Source organism: Colletotrichum paranaense (assembly GCF_030867605.1).
Source record: "Colletotrichum paranaense strain IMI 384185 chromosome Unknown Scaffold_3.1, whole genome shotgun sequence".
NCBI lineage: Eukaryota > Fungi > Ascomycota > Sordariomycetes > Glomerellales > Glomerellaceae > Colletotrichum > Colletotrichum paranaense.
In genome coordinates this window covers 3,573,641-3,594,433 of record NW_026848961.1, presented here as the reverse complement: position 1 = coordinate 3,594,433, position 20,793 = coordinate 3,573,641, and the positions used below count along the sequence as shown (strand labels likewise).

General features: G+C 54.4%; 6 protein-coding genes across 6 annotated transcripts; 3 read left to right on the top strand and 3 right to left on the bottom strand.

The window, feature by feature from the left end:
* Positions 1 to 573: 573 nt before the first annotated feature.
* Positions 574 to 3,771, top strand: CPAR01_04784 (uncharacterized protein; the record flags this gene model as incomplete). The annotated part of the gene is made up of 1 exon (XM_060489064.1): positions 574 to 3,771. One exon carries the CDS (start codon positions 574 to 576, stop codon positions 3,769 to 3,771), a length of 3,198 nt encoding a protein of 1,065 aa, XP_060353270.1.
* Positions 3,772 to 4,729: 958 nt separating this feature from the next.
* Positions 4,730 to 6,690, bottom strand: CPAR01_04783 (uncharacterized protein; the record flags this gene model as incomplete). Its single annotated transcript, XM_060489063.1, has 3 exons — positions 4,730 to 5,929; positions 5,977 to 6,560; positions 6,651 to 6,690. The coding sequence occupies 3 exons, from the start codon at positions 6,688 to 6,690 to the stop codon at positions 4,730 to 4,732; spliced, it is 1,824 nt and encodes a 607-aa protein (XP_060353269.1).
* Positions 6,691 to 6,771: 81 nt separating this feature from the next.
* Positions 6,772 to 7,119, top strand: CPAR01_04782 (uncharacterized protein; the record flags this gene model as incomplete). Its single annotated transcript, XM_060489062.1, has 1 exon — positions 6,772 to 7,119. One exon carries the CDS (start codon positions 6,772 to 6,774, stop codon positions 7,117 to 7,119), a length of 348 nt encoding a protein of 115 aa, XP_060353268.1.
* Positions 7,120 to 10,732: 3,613 nt separating this feature from the next.
* Positions 10,733 to 11,077, bottom strand: CPAR01_04781 (uncharacterized protein; the record flags this gene model as incomplete). The annotated part of the gene is made up of 1 exon (XM_060489061.1): positions 10,733 to 11,077. The coding sequence occupies one exon, from the start codon at positions 11,075 to 11,077 to the stop codon at positions 10,733 to 10,735; it is 345 nt and encodes a 114-aa protein (XP_060353267.1).
* Positions 11,078 to 11,955: 878 nt separating this feature from the next.
* On the bottom strand, positions 11,956 to 13,477 carry CPAR01_04780 (uncharacterized protein; the record flags this gene model as incomplete). Its single annotated transcript, XM_060489060.1, has 4 exons — positions 11,956 to 12,519; positions 12,623 to 12,670; positions 12,887 to 13,185; positions 13,315 to 13,477. 4 exons carry the CDS (start codon positions 13,475 to 13,477, stop codon positions 11,956 to 11,958), a joined length of 1,074 nt encoding a protein of 357 aa, XP_060353266.1.
* A 5,975-nt stretch (positions 13,478 to 19,452) lies between these two features.
* CPAR01_04779 (uncharacterized protein) lies at positions 19,453 to 20,080 on the top strand (the record flags this gene model as incomplete). Its single annotated transcript, XM_060489059.1, has 2 exons — positions 19,453 to 19,537; positions 19,695 to 20,080. 2 exons carry the CDS (start codon positions 19,453 to 19,455, stop codon positions 20,078 to 20,080), a joined length of 471 nt encoding a protein of 156 aa, XP_060353265.1.
* Between the last annotated feature and the right edge of the window lie 713 nt (positions 20,081 to 20,793).

Below are 20,793 nucleotides of genomic sequence, written 5' to 3'. Positions count from 1 at the left end.
CGTTCGATTTGTTGACATCTTGCTTTTTTGTCCTTCTCCCTTAGTGTACAGAAACCTACCCTTGTCCAAACTGCATCTGCATCCGCAAACCAGGCCACACCCCAACCCCTCGATTTGCTCGTCATCCAGATTAATTCCCATCGCCCTTGTCCGGGGTGTTCGTCTTTCTCCATCTCTGGTCATCCTGACCCAGCTCTGGCCTCCTCTTTCCCGCATGCCCCGTGCTTTTCCTTCCTCTATTCTTTCCCTGCCTATCACTTTTTTTTCGGTTCGTCGACGTATTCCTCAAGGCCCATTTTCCGACCCGGCTAGCTAGTTGAGAGTGTCGAAGCGAGAAGGAGTGACGAAGGAAGAAGAAAAGAGGGAATGCCAGCCTACTGAGGAATCATCCGTTCTAGAACCAGGATCTCTTCCCGACTTCACATCGCATCAACATTTGAGAGGACAACGACGATCAACCAGAGTGCGCAGAAGAGAGGGGGGCAAAAGAACATGAATTGACCACCGCTCAGCGGTTGGCGTATACGAATACACAAAACCGGACCGCAAACGACGATCCTTTACGGAACGATCATGACCGCAACGGCCGGCCGGTGGGCCTTGTCGGGGCCAGAAACAGCTATCCGCAAGACGACGACCTTCGCCGCCGCCGCGCTGCTCTTCACTTCCCTGGTCTCGGCGCAACAAACGTTCCCATACGTTCCGACGACAATCTTGCTCTCCTCCGCCTTGCCGGGATCATCAGGCAATAACAGCAACCATGGCCTTGCATACATCTTTCACCAGGGTAGTTCCGGCGTCGAGCTCCTGTCGGTGAATGCCTCTGCTACCGTCGACGGCGCTGCCAGCCTGCAGACGATATCGACGAGCTTGCCGTTCCTCGACGATGCGACCAAGACGACGGCTTTCCTCCCCACTATGGCGGACAATGGGACCATTGTGGTTCAGGCGGGGGATTGCAAGACGGCGGAGGGCTACGATATCTGGACATATACTCCAGGGGCGGCATCAGGGTCTTCGAGCTCTTCAGGATCCTGGTACAAGACTTCAGCAACACTACCTAGCAGCGCGGACTCGGACGCAGGTCCGTATGCTCTTGGTGCAGGTATCAGCTTCTCGTCGACCCTCGCGCCGACCATGTCCGAACCTGTACTGTACTCATTCGGCGGCATGTGTCTGGCGCCGACAACGGACGAATCTACGTGGCAAGGAAACGGGACATATACGAAAGCCATGTTGAGAGTGGCTCCTTCAGACTCTGTGGCTTCGGGGTACTCAGCCAGCTTCATCTCTGGCAAGGGCCCCGCCTACGCCGAGGCGGGGTTCTCCTTCACGCCCCTGAGCCCGTCAATCTCAAACCGGTCCGGCATCGTCACGCAACAGAACCGCTACGTTTTGCTCGGCGGCCACACCCAGCAGGCCTTTATCAACATGAGCTCCGCCGCCATTTGGAACCTGCCAGAGGAGTCGTGGAACTTTGCGACAGTCAGCGCCACGCGCGTCGGAAGCAGCGAGCTCGCGGTCAAGAACGTCGAGAAGCGCGCGTCGACGCAGGTGGAGAGCCGGTCCGGGCACACAGCGGTGCTGAACGAAGATGGAACTGCGCTTATTATTCTTGGCGGCTGGGTTGGCAGTGTATCTCAAGCTGCTTCTCCGCAGCTTGCGCTTCTCAAGATGGGTGATACGTACGGAGACTGGACGTGGTCGATTCCATCTCAGCAACCGGATGGTGGCATATATGGCCACGGGGCAGCGATTTTGCCTGGCAATGTAATGATGGTTTACGGAGGATACGAAATCACGACTTCAGGATCCAAGGCGAAGAGACAGTCAAGCGGGACCGGGCTTAGGTTTCTGAACATGACTTCTATGGCATGGAGTTCGAGCTACACGAACCCAAATCATGCGACATCGTCGAGTGGATCTAATAGCTCCACCGGAAACGACAACATCAAGAAGATTGGACTGGGTGTCGGCCTCGGCGTTGGGCTTGCCGCAGTTCTCGGCGCCTTTTTGGTTTACTATTGTTACAAGAGACATTTAAGGAAGAAGAAGGAGATGAGAGAGGAGACGGTGAGGTCTCTAGCGCAAGATGCGACACGATTTCTGCATCCAGAAGACGACATGTTGGAGCGGGATGGCGGATCGGCATACCCCTGGACGAGCCATTCTTGGTACACGGGAGGTCACGATCCTTACGAGACGATCGACAGATCGCTCGGCTACGAATCGTTAAGGACAGGCCATGGTCCGGGCAACAACCAAGGTGTATATCAACAGCCGCCCGGTTTGCTCATTCCGCGCAAACCCATACCTCGCGCGGCAAGAGGCGCATACCAACCAGCAGCGAATCTCACCACGCCAGGCCACATCCACCCAATCTACGAAGCAGATGAAGATGACCCCGAGCACGTCAACAGAAGGAAGGATCAGGAGCCCGCGACACCTACCACACCGGGGCACGCCGACCCGTTCATGACGCCGACGGGTTCCGTCCCGATCTTGACCCCCGGCAACCGCAACTCCATGACGCCCAGTCCAGAGGCCCTCCTGCGCCGCAACACTGAGGTGCAGGACTGGCAGTCGGACATTGACGCTACAGAAGCCCTCCTGGCTCGAATGCCCTCGCGCCGCAATAGCCGCGTCTCCCCAACACGGCGCGCGTCTATGCGTTCGGCGCGGTCCATGGCAGATGACGAGCGGACGGCCAGCAACGTCTCCGAGTCGGCGCGGAGTGCTATCAGCGTACCCACGCGCTCGGCGTCTGCGAGACGAAATAGTACAGGACCGAATAACCTGACCATCATCACCGATAACCGGGTAGGCACCTCTTCGTCGTCAAGCAGCAGCGGGCACACATACTCCACCGCCAAGACAACCTTCAACGCCCTGCAAGCCGAGGGTCCCTCGCTGCTCCTCCAAGGCCAGCGACCACGCAACGAGCACGACGACGACGAAGAGGACTTTGTACACATCCCCAGCAGCCCCAGCAAGCACAAGCCCCGTCGATCACTCGGGTGGCTCGGCAGTCTCCGGCGCGTCTTCAGCAGCGGCGTCAACAACAACTCGTCCGACTCGAGCGATCACGAGAGCCCGCGGCGGTTATCCCTCGACCAAGTCAGCTCGGACTACGAGCCGCGGCTGGTCGGGCTATCCGGGATCGGCGGCGCCGAGCTCCTGCGCAGGAAGCAGGGCCGGCACGACTGGGACATTGACCAAAAGTCGCTCGACGAGTGGGATATCGAAAAGGCGATTGAGCAGCGGCTGGTGCAGGTCATGTTCACGGTGCCCAAGGAGCGGCTGCGGGTCGTCAACGCCGAGATTGAAAAGGAGGAGGAGGCGATCCTCGTGGACCCGGATAAGGACGAGATGGAGGGGCTCGACGGGGCGGATCTGGAGAAGAGGGCTCTCGCGGAGGAGTATAGGGATAAGGGCAAGGGCAAGGAGATTGCTCTCGACGACGATGACGAAGATGACCTGGGATCCCGGAATAGGGGCGTGTATGCGCGGAGACCCGAGTCACCGAGCACGGGGTCGCCGGTGCGCGGACGGAGGTTACTACACCTCCCCCCGCCAAAGGACGACTCTGGGGAGTCTTCTCATGGTCACGACCACCCGCTGCCGAGCCGGGAAGACTCTGCGGAGCCCCGGCCGTCGCTGACGCTTCGTACGGCCGAGGTCGTGAGCGTGGCGAGGCCGAGGACGAGGGTGCTCGAGATGGTGGAGAGCTTCGAGTCGAGGAGCAGGGAGACCAGTCCGTCGCTCGGCTAGGTGCCGGGTGATGATCACAAAGGACGTGGGGACTTTACCCTGTTTGACTCGTTTTCTGCCGTCGGACCTGCTGCTGCTGCGTTGGCGGAGTCTGGATCTGGTACTTCCGATGTCTGATTAGACGGACCATGGGGGGCTCTCTGTTGGTCGTGAATCACTCGGGGGCCTTTGTCTTTTTTTGTCCCGCTGGTCTAAAGCGTATCTGCGTTGGGAGTTTCTCGAGGCGTTTTGGGTTTTTGCTGGATATCAACCGCCGTTCGTTCCAAGGAATCTAGGAGGGAGAAGGGGGGGCCCCCAGTCATCGGACCTGTGTATGTGTGCGTGTGTGTGAAATGGGAAGGGGGGTTTCAAACAGTGTATACAATGGAAATATCTGGGAGTCTTTTGGCCTTTTCCCGTTCGGCGTGACGGGGATCTGGATATTGAGGGACGGACAAATCATGGGATATTTTATTGGAGGGGAGAGGCAAATTTGTTGTATCCTGTGTTTAGTTTACCACGGCGAATGTGAAAGCGTATCTACTGTCGCTCATGTTACAAACCAAATCGACTTTTGGATCTTGAATGTAGAAAACTGGGCAAGCGTGTGATTACTTTTACTTTTAAAGCGTGTGGATACATCAGTGCTTTAGCCAACGAGCATCAATCACGGTAGAGATTTCATAGCCAAGTTGACGGCGCCAGGACCATTCAAGATTGTTTGTAAATGTGTATGTTCATTCCCACCTAGCTAAATGATGTGGTATCTCGTAAAGAAAAACAAGTAAACGCCGATTTTTCCTATGCATTGCCTCCCACCTTGAACCCCCCTAAAAAGACTAAACTAATCACCTCAAACCTCATAGTCGTGAAAGGGTTCCAGCAGTTTCTCTTAGACCGCTGACTATTATCCAACATGTGAACCGTCGCGATCTGTGACTTTTGTTCAAGAGTAAAAATCTTATATACATGGCTCGGCCTAAAAAGCCTGACCAGGCCCCGGCTGCTGTTCGTGCGTCTGGTTCCCGTACGGGTGATTGGCATGCGGTTGTTGCTGACTGCCAAACGCCTGGTTCTGGTATGCTTGTTGCTGGTACGCCTGTTGCTGAAGGGCCGGATGTCCGTAGGCGCCGTTCATCGGCGATCCGAGAACGGGACTCTCTGGCATGATGGAGGCGGCTGCTGGGCTTTGTGGTGGTCCCCAAAGCGCTTCTCCTACCCTTTGCTGCGTCAAGTCGCGGGGACCTGCGACACCCAGATTTGCTGGTGCTGCCGGCCCCGTTCTCCCCCATTCGCCGTTGCTGGGCCCCGGGTGTGCCGAGTGTACTGGCGTCATGCCCGTCTGCTGTTGGAAGCTCTGGTCTTGGTAGGGCGAAATTGGCGACATGGGCGACAAGGGGGACACCGGGCGCGCGGGACGGCGTGGCGGAGACATCTGCGAGGGATTCGGTTGGGCGTGGGCGATGAGGCTGTCGCTCTCGTTACCAGGGCGCTGGGGTCGTGGAGGTGGTCGCGAGGGTTGCAGGTATGTGCTGCGGCGGAATTCGGTAGCGATTGGAAGGTGATCGGTGCTCTTGACACCGGCGGGATGGTACCCCGTGTCTCCGCCCTTGTCGAGGTCGTCCATGTCGAGGCTGGCTGCGGTCTTGTAGCTAGGGTCCTCGTGGCGGCGCTTGACACCGCAAAGCAGCCAGCGCATACCGCGACCAAAGGCCTTAACAAAGTCCCACAGGTTAAGGGCGTCCCCGACAGCCTTTAGACCCATCCAACCGCCGGCGGGGGCCGTATGGACGTTTTCGCGGAGGGGAGCGTGGCTATCTCGAGAGTCCGCGGACGGGTAGTATGTGGTCTTGGCGCCCGGGACATAAGGGGCGTAAGGGAAGGCCCAAAGATGGAGGAGGGCGAATAGTGCCATTTCGAAACACAGAAGAAGGGCGGGAATGCCGACTTTGATGTCCGGGTAGGCCAGTACTTTGTTCGGGTGGACAAGGTCGAGCGTCGAGGTGGCGAGGGAAATGCAGGTGACCTGCCAGAAAGAGAAGAAGACTACAAGCTTGATGGCAAGGACCTTGAGGAAGGGCGAATGCTCCTTGAGGGGTTCTCTCATCTGGACGTAAAACTGAATGACGGAGTACATGGCAATAGTGACGGCCACACAGTTGATCGAGATGACCTGTTTCTGTTAATGAAGAATTCCAGATGGCCTAGGGGGCAAATAAAACGTACCCAAATGTGAGCAAAGACTGGGTTGTTTGAGCTTTCGCAGTAGCGGTGGAAGTATTGGGTGACGACGGCCGTGACAGTCATGGCGACGCGGATAAAGACGTAGTGATATACACCAATCCAGATGACGTTGAACCAGGTCAAGCCGCTTTTGGGCGTGCGCCAGGGTCCTCTCTGTCCTCCACAGCACTTTGCAAACCAATCGAGAGGCCAGACCCAAGGCTTGATGGGGTAAAGATTGCGGAAGTAGTCTTTCTGGGTATGGACATCCGGGGCGAGATAGTGGCACATGAGCGAGAAGAAGGATGCGATGGCGAAAGCCTCGTAGCAGTCGCTCATGAGCTGGAAGTAGACCGCGTGCCAGTAGTACCAGAGTTGAAGGAATGAGGAGGCGGCGTAGACGGGAACCATGAAGAGGATACGGATGATCTGACGCTGCTCGCGGGGCTTGGTATAGTTGATCGAGTGCATGAAGACGAGGTAGAAGGAGAGGCATATTGCGATGATGGTGCAGGAGCCGGCAATGATCAGGGCGAGGTCGTGGAAGGTCAGGGGACCAGCGATGAGGATCTCGGAGCCGGGGAGGACTGAGAGAGAAGAGGGCTTGTTAGTTTTCTTGCACGATGCGGATGTCTCACGGGGATAGGGTTAGGGGATTTCAGGGTCGAGTGACATACTCCTCAGCTCTTCGAGCGTTGAATTACACGTTAAATTCATGGCGACGACAGCTCAGCACCGTGCCGAGGGGTGACCTCCGGAGGACGGGGTATCGTGTACGGAACGGAAGGCCCGCAAACTATGGCAGCGGGTTACGGGAGGACTATAAGCGGCGTGGCAGGAGCAGACGATGACGATGTCGGTGTAGATGAGGTTGGTGGGTTGGGGTTTAACGGTTGTGCCAAGACTGGTGCGCTGCAGGAACAGAGCGGGTGCCGGTCTTGGCAGAGCTTGGTCGCCTGGTGGCTCTGGATTGCGTTTGGGGCGGGTCGCGTGGTCGCAAACGGACTCGCAGAGGAGAAGGAAAAGGTCGAATTTCGAATTCAAAACGACGGATTCGTATTTCGGGATGGCTTCCTCGTTATAATTCTACCGGTTCAGAGTGAATTTCTCCCTTCAATTCGCGCCGTGTCTCTCCCTCTGAGATGAGACGAGGATGGTTGTGTTGTGGGTTTCTGTGGGTGCTAGAAGATCGTGGCCGAGTGGTTCAGAAGGGATTGTCTTTCCCCAGTCCGCGCCCAGTAATGTAGTCGCACGTCGATCCTCCTCTTGCAAGATTCCACAGAAATATTAACGGTCCGTCGCGCGCAATTACAGAGCTGGGGGTTTTCCTTTTCGTCGTTGGTCGGGGTTCGGGGTATCGTTTCGGTCTTCGTTATCGGGAGTGTGACGTTGAACAAAATGCAGTTTGGTATGAAGAAGGTAGTTTCGGTCAATCGATGGAGGATTCCCGCGGCCAAGAAGCAAAAACAAAAGAGCAAGGTAGAATCGGAAGAGTAGACAGACGCGCACCAAGGAGACGGCCGTTGTGGTGAAGGGTTTGGAAGGAGGGAAGAAGAATGACGAAAGCGCAAGACTTGGAGGGGGGGAACTTGGCGAGAGACATACAACCCGTTACTCAGGAGGTAAGCACCAAAGCAATGAGCATGCTTCCTTCCTCAAGCTGTAGGAGGTACTCCGTAACTTAGTAGGGGACCAGGGGTACCGGGTACTTCGAGGTGCATTACCTAAGGTGCAGCGGCCCAGTGGGTGCTAAGGCAATGGAAAGAGTCCGGGGCCGTTTGCCAAGTGGCTGAGTGCCAAGGGTCGACGACGGAGCGGACGCACTAAGATTACAGGGCCGCTGACGACGGCGGCATCCAGTCAGCAGCGAGATCCCTCCCGCCTCCGGGACAACGCAGCGCCGCCCTTCAGGGGTTTCCCCTTCACATGGCCCTCTGTGTCTCGACTTTTGGGGCTGCTCAGCCGTACCAAAGTACGCAGTACACAGCCGTGGCGCGCGTGGAATAGCATCATTGTTCAAATCCACCAACATCGGATGCTCAATGCAAAAGAGCGTCACCGCCTTGCTATGACCAGTGCCGGTTACCGAAGACATCTATTTGCAGCATCGTCTGCCTTATGCTGGGTACATCTACGCCACACTCTCACCGTTGCGAAATCAACATCATCAGAGTATTTACTCGTACGTCGTATGGGCAAATGTGAACGCGTCACTCGTACGGGGCAATCTCATTACCATCTCTTATTTCAATCTTTTTTTCCTCGCCGTACGGAGCACTGCGACGGGCTATGAACAGGGATCCAACACCAAACAGCCGGGCTCCCTCCTCCCCCTTCCCTGGGCCCCTTCCTCAAATCTTGTCCCTCCCGCGCGGCGTTTTAGAATTCGGAAACGAAGGAGAGCAGATTAGAAAAATTTGATCCCTACTTATGTTGCGACCCAAGACTCGAAGCTATGAACGAATTGCAGACCAAGACCGACTCTCACTGGCTGTTTAAAATCCCCGATATGACCACCGCGGATGGGATGTGCAGCGGGTGCGCACGCACAGCGGCACGATGGATTTCGCCCGCCATGCACTGATCTTTTGATGATGCAGGGACTCGGCCTCGATCAACCTCGAGCACATTCAATCAACGTCATTCTTTTCGTCCGAGCAATCTTTCAGTCTCCTGCACAGCAAAACTCTCTCCCCCTTCCTCCTCGCAGCCGCCAGGCGGCTGATCAAACACACGGCCCATCGCAATGAGACGAACACCGGACGGACTGACAGATGCGACGTCACAGGCCTCCCAAAGAACGGGGGAAAACCCGATGCACGAAAAAGACACTAGTGAGAAAGAGAAGCACATTCACCATCTCCTCAGGGATACCACCAAATCATCATCGCGATTCTGCCTCACTCATACTATGTATTAATTACCGCGGCCCCGGGACCACGACGACGAAGCAGAAAAAGTCAATGCCAACGTGCCAAGCCTGCCCCCATGTTCCTTTTTTATGTTCCTAGAGACGCGACGACATCCCACTTTCCGCACACCTCTCCGCCATACGGATACCCTAACTTGATATCCGTACAAGTTCCCATCTCAAAAATACTCTCTGTCCATGCCAACCAGAAAGAGGTTATTCCCACATCGTCAGCCACAATTGAGGCGCGGTCGTCGTATACCATACAGCCCCGGTCGACAGTACCTTGGTTCTCGCATTCCAGGCCCATCTCATTTTGGCATTTGCGCTCCTCTTCTATCAAAAATACGAGTCAAACCAACATTACCTATTCGTATTACTCGTATACGGAAAACTGACCGCGTATTTCTCTCCCATCAAATCTGCCCAGTCTCTTCACAACATATTCAACTCCTCCGTACAAACACAGAATAAGTGCAGCCTGCCATTCATCATTCGTGTGCTGTTCATTATACTTTGTTTGTTTCGGTATGTATCCCCCCCTCCAATCTCACCTTGCCCATATTCATTGTCTCTCACCTCCGAAACTCAGTTTCGGCTGTGACTTTGTACTACCACCCTAAAACGCGCCCCCATCTCGAACAACAACCTCATTACTTTTCAGCCCCAAATGACCTCCCCCTCCCCCGTCATCTAATTCAGTTTTGTTTCGAAACATGCAGCCTCCCATCGATCCATCAATCCCTTCCCTCGCTCCTCACGGCTCCCACGGTCGATGAAAGTATGCTTATGCCACTTAAACACGGACGCCTCAAATCCGCCATCAGATCCCCAGAGCGGTTCAAAAACGCATTGTAGGTAATTCTGGTCGTGAAATAGGGGTGAGGGGGGGAAATAGTGCCACCATCGACGCCTCCTTCCTTGGAAGCCCCGTCCACCGAGGAACGCGTCCGATCAAGAAGACACTAAGGCTCCTAGTGCTGCCAGTCCGCTCCAAAAAGAATCCTGCATACCTAAGTATTTTGCGCATGACGCCAGTCCGTCCGGCTTGATTGAGCCTCATCTCGAACCTCCGCTCAACAATACTAGGAAAAGGGGAATGATCTACAGTACACGGAAAATGACTTAGTGACGAGGCAAACTCCCAAATACAACAACACATGGAATCATCAGATCACCCATTGCTAAGAAGTTCACTCAACCGACCTCCCTCTTAACTACCAACTGCAACTTACGACGAAAAAGGGGACATGGAACAATGGACTTTACCATCGTCAACTCCGTCGGGGGAGTCAGCATACATGGTAGCTGCTTAGGCATGTGAAATGTACACCCACAATCTCCGTATGAACAGTAATCCATTCTGTCTCCATTCATTCCATCCACACCCCGAATCCAGATAATCAGATCATATTACCCACCTCCGAAATCCGCTCTCTCCTTGTCCTCGCATCCAAAACTAAACGCTAAGCTTTTCCGCAAAAAACACCCCCTAAAATTCGAATGAAACATCAGCAGCATCTAATCACGCTCACCAGCTGCCCAAAATTCCCCTTGCGGCCAAATCACCAATGACATCAACCCACCACCTACACACACACACACACACACACACACACACATACATTGGAGTCAGGTATCCGTAAACAAAAAACCCAACATGCATCTTCATCAGGGCTATCGTCTACGAGATTTCCATCAGAGGCTCAGAGCACAAAACCCACCCCACATCGAAAAGTTGCGATCGACCGCGCCTTGCTTCCGCCCATCCCCCCTCCCCGGCCGTGACCCATCCGTACCTCTTCCGACCCTCCATCTTCTTCCCTCTCTCTACCACACTACAAGTAACTACGAAGTACACAACTCCAAGTTTTCAGGGTTCCTCACAACGCACAAACAAAATCCTTGCAACAGCAAGGCTCTACGCGAACAATCAAAGCAGTAAAAGAGTCTGAAACCCTGTGCCCTGTGCCATCTATGATTCATCCAACATGTGCCCCCGTCCATCGTTGCAACGTCCATCCCCCGTACTCCCGTATCCGATACGCACACACATACGCACTCGAGCCCCCGAGCCTTTTCCTCGCCGGCCCCGGTCCGACCCATCGAGAAGGACTCTTGAAGCGTTGCCCGAGACTGCGGCGTTTGTCTTGACGCGATACTCATAATCATCACATACTCATTGTACACCATATGGCGAAGACATGCATCATTTGTACGCGTTCGATTGATATTATGATTGTCGCAACCAGCTACAGAACTTTTCTTCCGCTCCAGTGACCATTGTGCACAGTCTGCTGTTCGGTCCCCCAAGACATCCGGTGACGGGCTACACAGCCTATAACCTCGACGCGAGGCCTCCATCTTGGGCTCAGCTCGACCAGCTTCGTGCAACCTCCGCAGTCCCGGGTCACTCTATTAGGTGTCGTGGATGCATCGTCACCCACAAGTGTGTGCCCATGGAAAGAGGCATGGTGCCAAAACTGCTACCATTTGTAACCAATCTCACCCATCCATCGTGAATTTGTCCAAGTCGTTTCGCTGTTGGCTCATGGCCCGCTCGTGTATGTACAAATGCCGCCATCGTCATACCCTAAGAATCGTAGCCCGACTCTCGTACTGGGAAGGCAGGGCTCTTCGTCTACGATCACTTGGCTCGGCCTTGTAAGGAAACCCCGCCGATGTTGAGGATCGCCTTTGGGCTGTCGACGACTCCCAAACCACCAGTCGAAAGGGGAGATAGAGAATTGAAATTATGGCAGCCGTCGTCCTCTGCGTTCGTGTTGCCCATGTGATGTGTTCGTGTTCGTGTTCAGTGGCCTTATGCCCATAATGTACTGCGGCGGATGTCGATCCTAACTGATCAACCTTATCACGCCTGGTGTTGCCGTGAGGGCCACCCAATCCAGAATTCTTCTATGCAGAGTCGTTAAATGAATGGAAACGCCGTCCTGGTATCTCAAAAACGCAATGCGAAGACCGAAAATTGGTACCTGGACCGAATTCGTGTACGTCGTAAACGAGTGTATGACATCTCGTTGTCTTGGTCCGCCCGATCATTCCATCGACCTTCAAGTGTCAGGATCCGGATTGGTCGCCCGCAAGACTGGTTGATGAACCTTGCGGGAGTAATCTTGGTCGTCGCGTAGGGTATTAATACTCTCTGCACTCTTATTGTGCACGTAGAGGCCTCTCGGAAGAGGATCCAGGCGAGGATCATGAGCGAGAAGGCGGCTCCGGCGATGATCGCTTGAGGCGTCGGGATCCCATCGTCCTCCATCAACAGTGACAACCATTTCGGGGTTTCGTGGCGAGCCGGTCATGCCGGCGGAACTACCACGATGGCTAGGCTCGTCGTACTTGTCGTTCTCGTTTTGCTGTTGTCTCCGACGTCTGAAGAACAAGAAGAGTCCCAGTCCTGCAATGGCCACAACAGCGGCAATAACACCAACCACGATTCCAACAACAGCACCGGTGCTGGGTCCATTCGACGACGATTGACTGCCAGGCGTCAGTTCGGAGGCGCCCGTTGCTCCCTCGGTGCCCGTGGCAGTCGGCGTAACGAAGATGGTCCTCACGGTTCCGTCGGCTGTCACCGTTTGAACCGTCGATCTCGGTTTGCTACTACTCGAAGTCTGGATTCTCAGTCAGCGTTTGCTCGTGTCAGTGACACACCCCCTCATTTGACAAATGCAGGTTTACGGGCACGGCATGTTGTTGGGACTTTTGAGAGCATACAGATGTTGTTGACGTAGTCGTCGTTTCCGGATCGGGCGTGACTGTGTTCTGAATTGTCTCAGTTTTTACTGTTGTGATGACTTGTACGGTTGTTGCAGGCGGGGCCGGAGGGGCCTGGTTTCCAGACGATTAAGCCAAGGCATCACACGTGGTGGAGGTGAGACGATGGAGTCTGGGGATGAGGTTCGGGATCGTGTAGGGAATGGAGATCACGCAGAATCACGCATGCACTTCACGATACATGGCTGAGGGGATTGTACTCACTTGTGTAGTAGTGCTGGCTGCTGCCTTGGACGATGACGAGCTGTCACCTCCGCTGACGGCGGTGCTGGTAGGAGTCTTCGCCAGCGTCAGGTATCCGTAGTAGTTGGGCCTTGAGCCGCAGTGCTCGATATCGTAGCCGGGACAGATATCATTGCATTTGTCGCTCACTTCGGCTTCGCTGGACGCGGCCGGCGCGACATCAGAGCACCAGCAGGACTGCCACTGGACAATGGCAAAGGCGAAGTTCTTGTCTCGACAGAAGTCGGTGCATAGTCCATTCGTCTGCCATGTGCTGAGATCTATTATAGATGTGAATTAGCCATTGCATGCGCGTGGGCAGAGGAAGGCAAAGGCAGAGCTGGCCGAAGATGTTGAAAGCCTCAAGTAGCGTTGCCATGTCATGTCTTCTTGGGAGGACTCCAACGTACTTGCGCTCATGGATGCCGTGTTCGTGTTAGAGCAGAGGTTCTGCGTCAATTGTCGAGGCATGAGGATTTCGGGTTCTGGCGCAGCCTGTGCCATTGTCGCCCATGATGATAGCGCCAAGGCAAAGATGCCCAAGCATCTCGTCGTTCGTTCGGTGAAAGTCATGATGGATCGGTCCCGATAGACAATTGTACTGAGAGATTTTCGGTCAGTATAGACATTCGAGATTGAGGGGGAAGAAGTAATTTTAGGTTCACAAAATAAACTCGTAACCAATGGCTGGACTTCTCAGGACTCTGGACTTACACTTGCTGGAGTCAGACGCTCACGGGGCTGACATCTGACGTCTGGATCGGTCGGTGGGCGGCGGGAGGAAAGGTTAAAAGGTGCTCCCAAAGGTAAGATGCTGTGCCTGTCCTACGCGACCACGCAGGCAAGCGAGAGACCGCAGGAGTCGTTGACGATGACCTTGAGTGTCGTCCGCAGCTGGTCCGAATTTCGAGTATCGACTATCGTTGCTTGAAACTGGAAGGGTGAAGGCGGCAAGATAGGTGCCGACTCGAATGAGGTTGAGGCCGGGAGGTGGGAGAGAGGGAGAATGGGAAGGCAAGTAGGCCGGGCCGTGGCGTTTGGTACGAGATTTGTTGGCGCCGAGTGTGAATGGGGAAAGAGGGCGAAAGGGTTCGGATGTGAAAACCCAAGAGTGAACGCGGCGAATAATTACTGGCAGCCGAGAGTAGCCAAGCACCGATGGATCAGTGACTGAGATGATTGCCCCTAGAGACAACTAGCGCGATGATTGAGGATAAGAATTGGGGACCTTTTGAGACAAGAGCAACGAGACGACCGGGTGCGCAAGAGTCCGAGTATAATTATGGTCCTCCCTCTTTTTATTAATGAACAGCGTCCTTGTTCCCTCGATTAAGGTGTGGCCTGAGGGTCAGGGATGCGCAGGGTCTGTCAATCAGTCAGGGCCGATGCTGTCTTTGTCGTCCAGAAGGTTGTCGGCCTTGCTGTGATGTGGTCGTGGCCCGGATGGCGGAGGGGAGGGGAAGAGAGTGAGGAGGAGGGAAGGAGGAGAAGGTGTGGAGGAAAGAGGTGAAGTGAGGGTGGTGTTGGAGAAGTGGTGATGGTCAGGCAGGCGCCAAGAGGAAGGAAGCGAAGGGAAGGAGACAAGCCGCAAGAGCAGGGAAGAAAGTGGACAAGCGAGCGAGCGAGCGAGGTGGAATTGGTGGTTGGTGCCGAGCAGCAGAAGCAGCAGAATGCAATTCGTAAGGTATTAACCGGTATCTGCAGCTACAACGGCATCGGCAACAGGGCAAATGCAGCAGGCTAGCAGCGACAGCACCTTAAGGTAGCTAGCTGGGAGTAAGACCCAGGGCCCAAGACCCAAGCAAGCAAGGGCCGGGGAGGGAAACGAGAGACTGGGTGCAGGCAAGAGCTGCAGCGAAGCGATTGTGATGGTGGTGGTGGTGGTGGTGGTGTATTCCCCCTCTGTATCTGGACGGAGTGCGAATACTGCGTAGGTACGAAGACAGAGATTTATGAGTGTGTCTCTTGTCGGTCTTGCCGGGGGATGCTTGCTTCACCAAGTTCACCAACAGAGACAAAGGCGCGAAGGCGGAGGCAGAGAACGGGTGGGAACACTAGGAATAGCGTAGAGAAGAAAAAGTTGACGATAATGACAAGAAAAGGATAAGGGAAACGAAGGAGGTCTAGCTAGGTAGGCAAGGAAGAAGAGAGAAGGAGAGAAGATTCCAATATCGAAAAAGAAGGTGGATCGAGGAAGAGGAGTTACAGGTAAAGAGGCAGAAGCCAGGTCACGGCTGCGGGCTGTTTTCTGGGAGCGAGAAGAGGTAGGGATCGTGGATGGAGGGGGGGGGGCGTGTCACGGTGGCTACGGATACCATGGATGATCATGAATTGGCATGGGCATGAGGAGTATCAGTAGAAATTTAGAATGGCACAATTGGGAAATCCGAGGAGGACGACGGGGGGAAGGAGGATTAGACGCTAGAGACAAGACGGTGATGGAGTGGATTTCTTGGGATGATGGGATGGCAACTGTCCGTGTGTGGAAGACGAATGAGGCGAGCACGAGCCGAGCAACGACCACCAAAAGCCAAGAACGACGCACGCAGCAGCAGTCACTGACAGGCTGCAGCACCTGCCAACCAGCACCAGCAAAGTTGCAACATTGGAATTGGAAGGAAAGCCCAATGAGCGGGTGGTTGGAACTTGCCTTGCAGAAGGAGAGAAAAAAAGAAAAAGTGGGTTTTACGTGACTGGAGTGGGGCCATCAAACCAGGACCAGGCAGGAAGGACACGACCCCATTTGATTGCGACCAGGGCCAGGAAGGAACCAGGACGGGGGTGGGTGGTTCTTGCTTCTGCTGTGTACTATGTACATAGATACTGCGAACAGTCCAAAGTCCACACACACTCTCTCCTCAGCTCACCTCGATCACGTTCTCTGGGCTCTTTCTTCGCTCTGTGTGTTTCTCTGTGTGTTTCTTACAATGCTCCTCGATCCCAATTGCACCCAAGAAAATAACAGGCCATCGCATCTTTCATCCGATTGGACGTGCCAATGCCAATGCTCTTCTCTCCAAGTATCAGAGTGGAACACGACAGTTGAGAAACCCAACAGCAGGACCCGCTGGATCATCCTCACGCATGTTGTGCGTTCGTCCGCGTGCGAGCTTGCGAATGGCCCGCCAGAGACGAACTCGGTGCTGGTGGCGGTCGATGGAACACGCTCAGCGACAAACCACAACCCTCTCGATATGTGGACGCGTGCCGCCCATAGTACCTCAAGCTACGAATACTCTAAGGAGCACTGTCCTAATAAGAGACGCCAGAAGAAATATTGAAGACCATCACCACGCACATGGTACCCAAGCATGTGTGTAACGACGTTGCAACTTTACCGTTGCATTCGCATCCAATCCGGGTCAGTGGACGGCCGGCCGGCCATGAGCCCTGCGATTGGGATAGCAGCAAGTGCGCCTCCTGCCTGTCTTGTGAAAGCCGCAAGCTAACAAAGATACAGCAGAGAGCGATACTCCGTATACACAGCAGATATACCGGCTATGCCACTTGTGACCAACCGCATAACAAGCCCTTCCTCACGACGACACAACTTGCATAAAGATAACCAAGTGCAACAAGCGGAAGTTAATACTTCGTACTTCAGTCAGCACCAAAAGGACCCTTTCGTCTTTTCGCCCTGCCTATACAATGCTCGCCGACCCTTCGCCGTCCTCGCCATCTTGGACCTGGTTTCCCTGACTCTTCAAGCTGCCCTACGGCAGGGGAGTTAATTATCTCCAGCCGACGGACAATCAGCGAGAGAGGTGCCAAAACCACAAACCCCCCACCATTGGCACTGAAGTCGACACGACATCCCGGTCACAGCAGGATGGCCCAAGGAGTCCCGCTTCGCGCGCGCCCGGCGCATCCATCCCGAGCTCGGCCTGATGTAGCTTAGACCGGCTGTGGCGTCGTGAGCAGCGCACTGTTAGTCGAGCTTGCAGGGGTCTCGACGAACATCCAAATCAAACGCAGCATGCGGACGGACCGACAGAAGTGCCCGAGAACGAACCAACGATGCGGCTGTGTGAGTGGATGAGCAGACGCGGCGTCCGTCAATCTCAATCTTGCGTTCCTCCCGCCGCCGTGTCGAAATGACTGAGAGTCTGTCAATCCCATCAATGCTGTCTAAGCGGCAGGCATCGCGGCGGCAGCCAAATGTTTATCACCGCCGCCAACTCCATCCTTCTTCTTCTTCATGATCTTTTGTTCTCCATCTACGCAGTATGGGTCTCGGACTTGAGTGAGAGAGAGACTCGAATGAATGATGGATGATCTGTCACTCCCAAGATGCACCTTCAAGAACCCCCTGCTGCCTCTCTACTTTACCCCTGCTCCTTTCACACCCCTAATCCCCTGAGCCCATGTTGAATGTCGTCACTCTCCACTCTCAAGCTCCAGAAAGCACAGACCAGCAAGCGCTTGACTTCTTTTGTCTCTATGCTCGTTGATAGGTGGATCTGGCATGGCACAAAAACAACATAAAAAACAGCTGGATACGGATGGATACGTTGTCTCTCTGGCCGCTTGTGCCGTGCCTGGCAACACAAACTAGACATGCGTACCCGGGAGGCATGATGCCTGCATTCCTTGCCGTAGCCCGACGTCTTCTCAGCTGCCTTCAGCGGCTGTCTCTGTCTCACTCAAATTCTCTCCCTTTCCCCCTCACCCAAGGCCTTCAAGCTCTCCCCAAAAGGCCCCCAACTCCGATACCCCAAACCCCCGGGTACAACATCAGCTGAAGTCAAGCGCTGGAACAGCGACAGAGTTCTCCCCCACAGCGATGATCTCGTCGCTAAAATACCAGACACAAGCAAGGGTAGGCGCCTCCACGGATCCAATTTACACTGCCAACTTTGGAACATGCTATTTTGCTTTACCGCCCGCCCTCGCTGTCACCCATTCGCTCATTCAATCGGTGAGGGATGGATGGATGGGTGGGTGGATGGATAATTGATCCGCCTCGAGTGAGGCAACACACTCACAGAACAACACACACCATGCCGTAGTGAATACGATGTCGGAGATGCGCGCTGCAGCGTCATGTTTGAGCCTTGACTGCAGTCCAATTCCCGCGGCTCCGGGGAATCCAAAAGCTTTAACGTGGTTGGACATTTCGACGTCTAAATCAACCCCTTCAATCTTGTTGCTTATCTTATTCCGCCCACTTTGCTGATTGTTCCCAAAAAATGTCTGAGTCGTGAATGCATCCACCATCAGACAGAAACCTCCACATTCAGAAACCTCCACATTGACATTTGTTTTACGGACATTTCACACTCGCTTGTTCTTACGTGCAAGGCGGCCACGTTTCGTCCGTCTCATCCTGCCTCTCGGTCTCTGGGGCCATTGTTGCTGTGCTGAGAACACCTCATGTCACTCGTACTCACTCGCTCTCATACTAATGACACCAAGTCTATCTCACCAGCATTCGGTTCTTCTCGCATCCTTTTGGCCGGTTGCTACCTTCTCCTCGTCTTATCCCCATCCGGCATTGAAGTCCTGCTTGTTCTCTGTTTACGAGTTGGCTCTCAGTCACCTCTCACAGGCTATTCCTCAACAATATTGTTTGCAGAGAGGTAGTCGCTCTATACGAGGTCAGGAACACCATGGCCGGGGTCGCCGGTTGTTTCGGGGGCGCAAACGACATTAATAACATGTCTACTATATGATACTTTACCTCACTTAGCCGTGGACATGGCGCCTGGATATCCCATTGTTTGCCGGGCTGTCAGCGACTGCTCTCATCTTGCCCCGGACTTCGAATACATACCTTTTTACTCGCACCGCTTTCCGGCCTATTTTTCGTATCTCTTGCTTGGTGTCGTTGCCCGCCCAGACGGGCTGACGATGATAGACAAGTACGGTCCCGGAGCGGGTTACCTGGAGGCCAGAGCCCGCTGGCACGCCGAGTCATTTCTGGTCCATTACACTCCATTCTGCACGGTTCTCTCGGCTCACGTCCATGATTCATCTACACCAGATACCAGGCCACGTCCATCTGCATAGGCATTCAGTCCAGCAGCCGGATCGCGTCCGTTGTTGTTCTCGTCATGGAACTGTTCCTCTCCCACGTTCTCACCCGCACTCACACCCACCAAACACACCAGTTCAAATTCACCATACACGCACTCGCCTGGCGCGCCGATAACAGCATAGCACCGCGACAAAATGCGTGTTAGCGTTGCTGCTACGATGGGAAAAGCCCCCCCGTTACAGTTCCCCCATCATGGCCTAAGCCGCCGCATCAGGTTACACCCTCAACGCTCTCCCTGACTACCGTACCTTACCCTCTTGCTGCAAAGGGGTATGTCCCCTTTTGCTCGTTGGGAACCATTGATTTTGATTTGTGAGCATCGACGAGCCTTCCCCTTCCCAGGGCAGGAGCACCGGCGCCAAACACATGCGGCAGTGCTTTACTGACTTGGTCGTGCTGTTTTGGCTCTTGGGCCGCTTTCTGTTAATTGTGTGTGTGCCTGCCACTGTCACCCTCCGAGTTGCTCTGCCTTGGACACACACGCTTGTCATCCCGGTCTTCAACACATCCCATGTCCGGTAAATCGAAGCTATCGTTCCAGCAAAGAAAGGAACACTGGACGAAATCCTCAGCATCCTGGCTTCTATCAGCACCAGCAAGTTGTAGAGAAACCGTGCGAATCCATGACCGTGGTCACGTCGGGGAGCGCTTAGGCCCCATTCGGCAACGCTCGAGGCAATGGTCGCATGCATCCAAACAACCGGAGCCGCAGGGGTGGCGGGCAAGCTTCCAAGTTCTACCTTCTGGTACCATGGTTATCTCGAAACATCAGCCTAGATGCGCCACCTGGGCAAAGAGGCAGAATATTGCGGCACTTGTTTTCCAGAACCCCGCCACAAGCAGTAGTTGGTTCAACTGTTTTGGAGGATCCCGGAGACATAATTACTCGCTTCTGTTCAGTAATGCTTCACAGAAGAAAAGGACGGGTGGCTAGGGGACGATGGAATAGGTGTGCCACGATATTCCCCGCCGCTCATTCATCCCACCACCCCCGGAACGCCGAAAACCTTCAAGTTCACGCCCGCCTGAAGCTTCCGATCGGAGACCGGGGCCCCATATTCACAAACCTCGCCGACTTTCGGCAAGAGCTCAATCTTATGCGCTGCCCAGACTGCCTTACAAGCTACAACTTGTTCTGACAAGGCTCACCTGCGTCGCATCATGATATTGACAGTCCGGCACACCATGCGGCGAGAATTCATCATGTTAGTCTGACATCCCCATGACAAAGCGTGGGTACGATTTACCACCACACGACGAGCTTCGACTTCGTATCACCAACCTCGTGGTTTACATCTGCATCTGCATCTGATAAACAAGGCCTCCCGGAAGACAGAGGGGACCAATCCTGCCGTAGATGCCACGCCATTTCGGCACGAATCGGGCCTCATGCCGCAAAATCGTATGCGTGAACGCGGTGCCGGATCCGGGGGCTGGTTTCTCTCTCTCTTGCCTCCACAGTCACCAGGCTGGCACAGAGGGTCGCAAATCCGCGGCATAGTTTCTTGCACGATATTTCTGCTCATGACTTCACTTTTGCTTGGAAGATGCGAGAAGCTTGGGTGTGTGCTCTACACTTTGCCCACGCATTACAACTCTTTGGTGACGGACGGAGTTGTCAAAACCAAAAAGGCCGAATCGCTTCCGCAGACAGAGCCATCTGCTCCGGCCCCCCGGGGAGGATCTCGAAAAAATAAATAATCAAAAATCCAAAATCCAAAAAGTCAATTCAACCATCTCCAATGGATGCGGAGTCGGCTGCGGGGCAAAATCGGCAGCGAGCAGGCTACTGTCTGCGGTAAGGTAGGTAACCAAAAAATGACAACTTGACAAGGTCCTACCTGCCATCGAC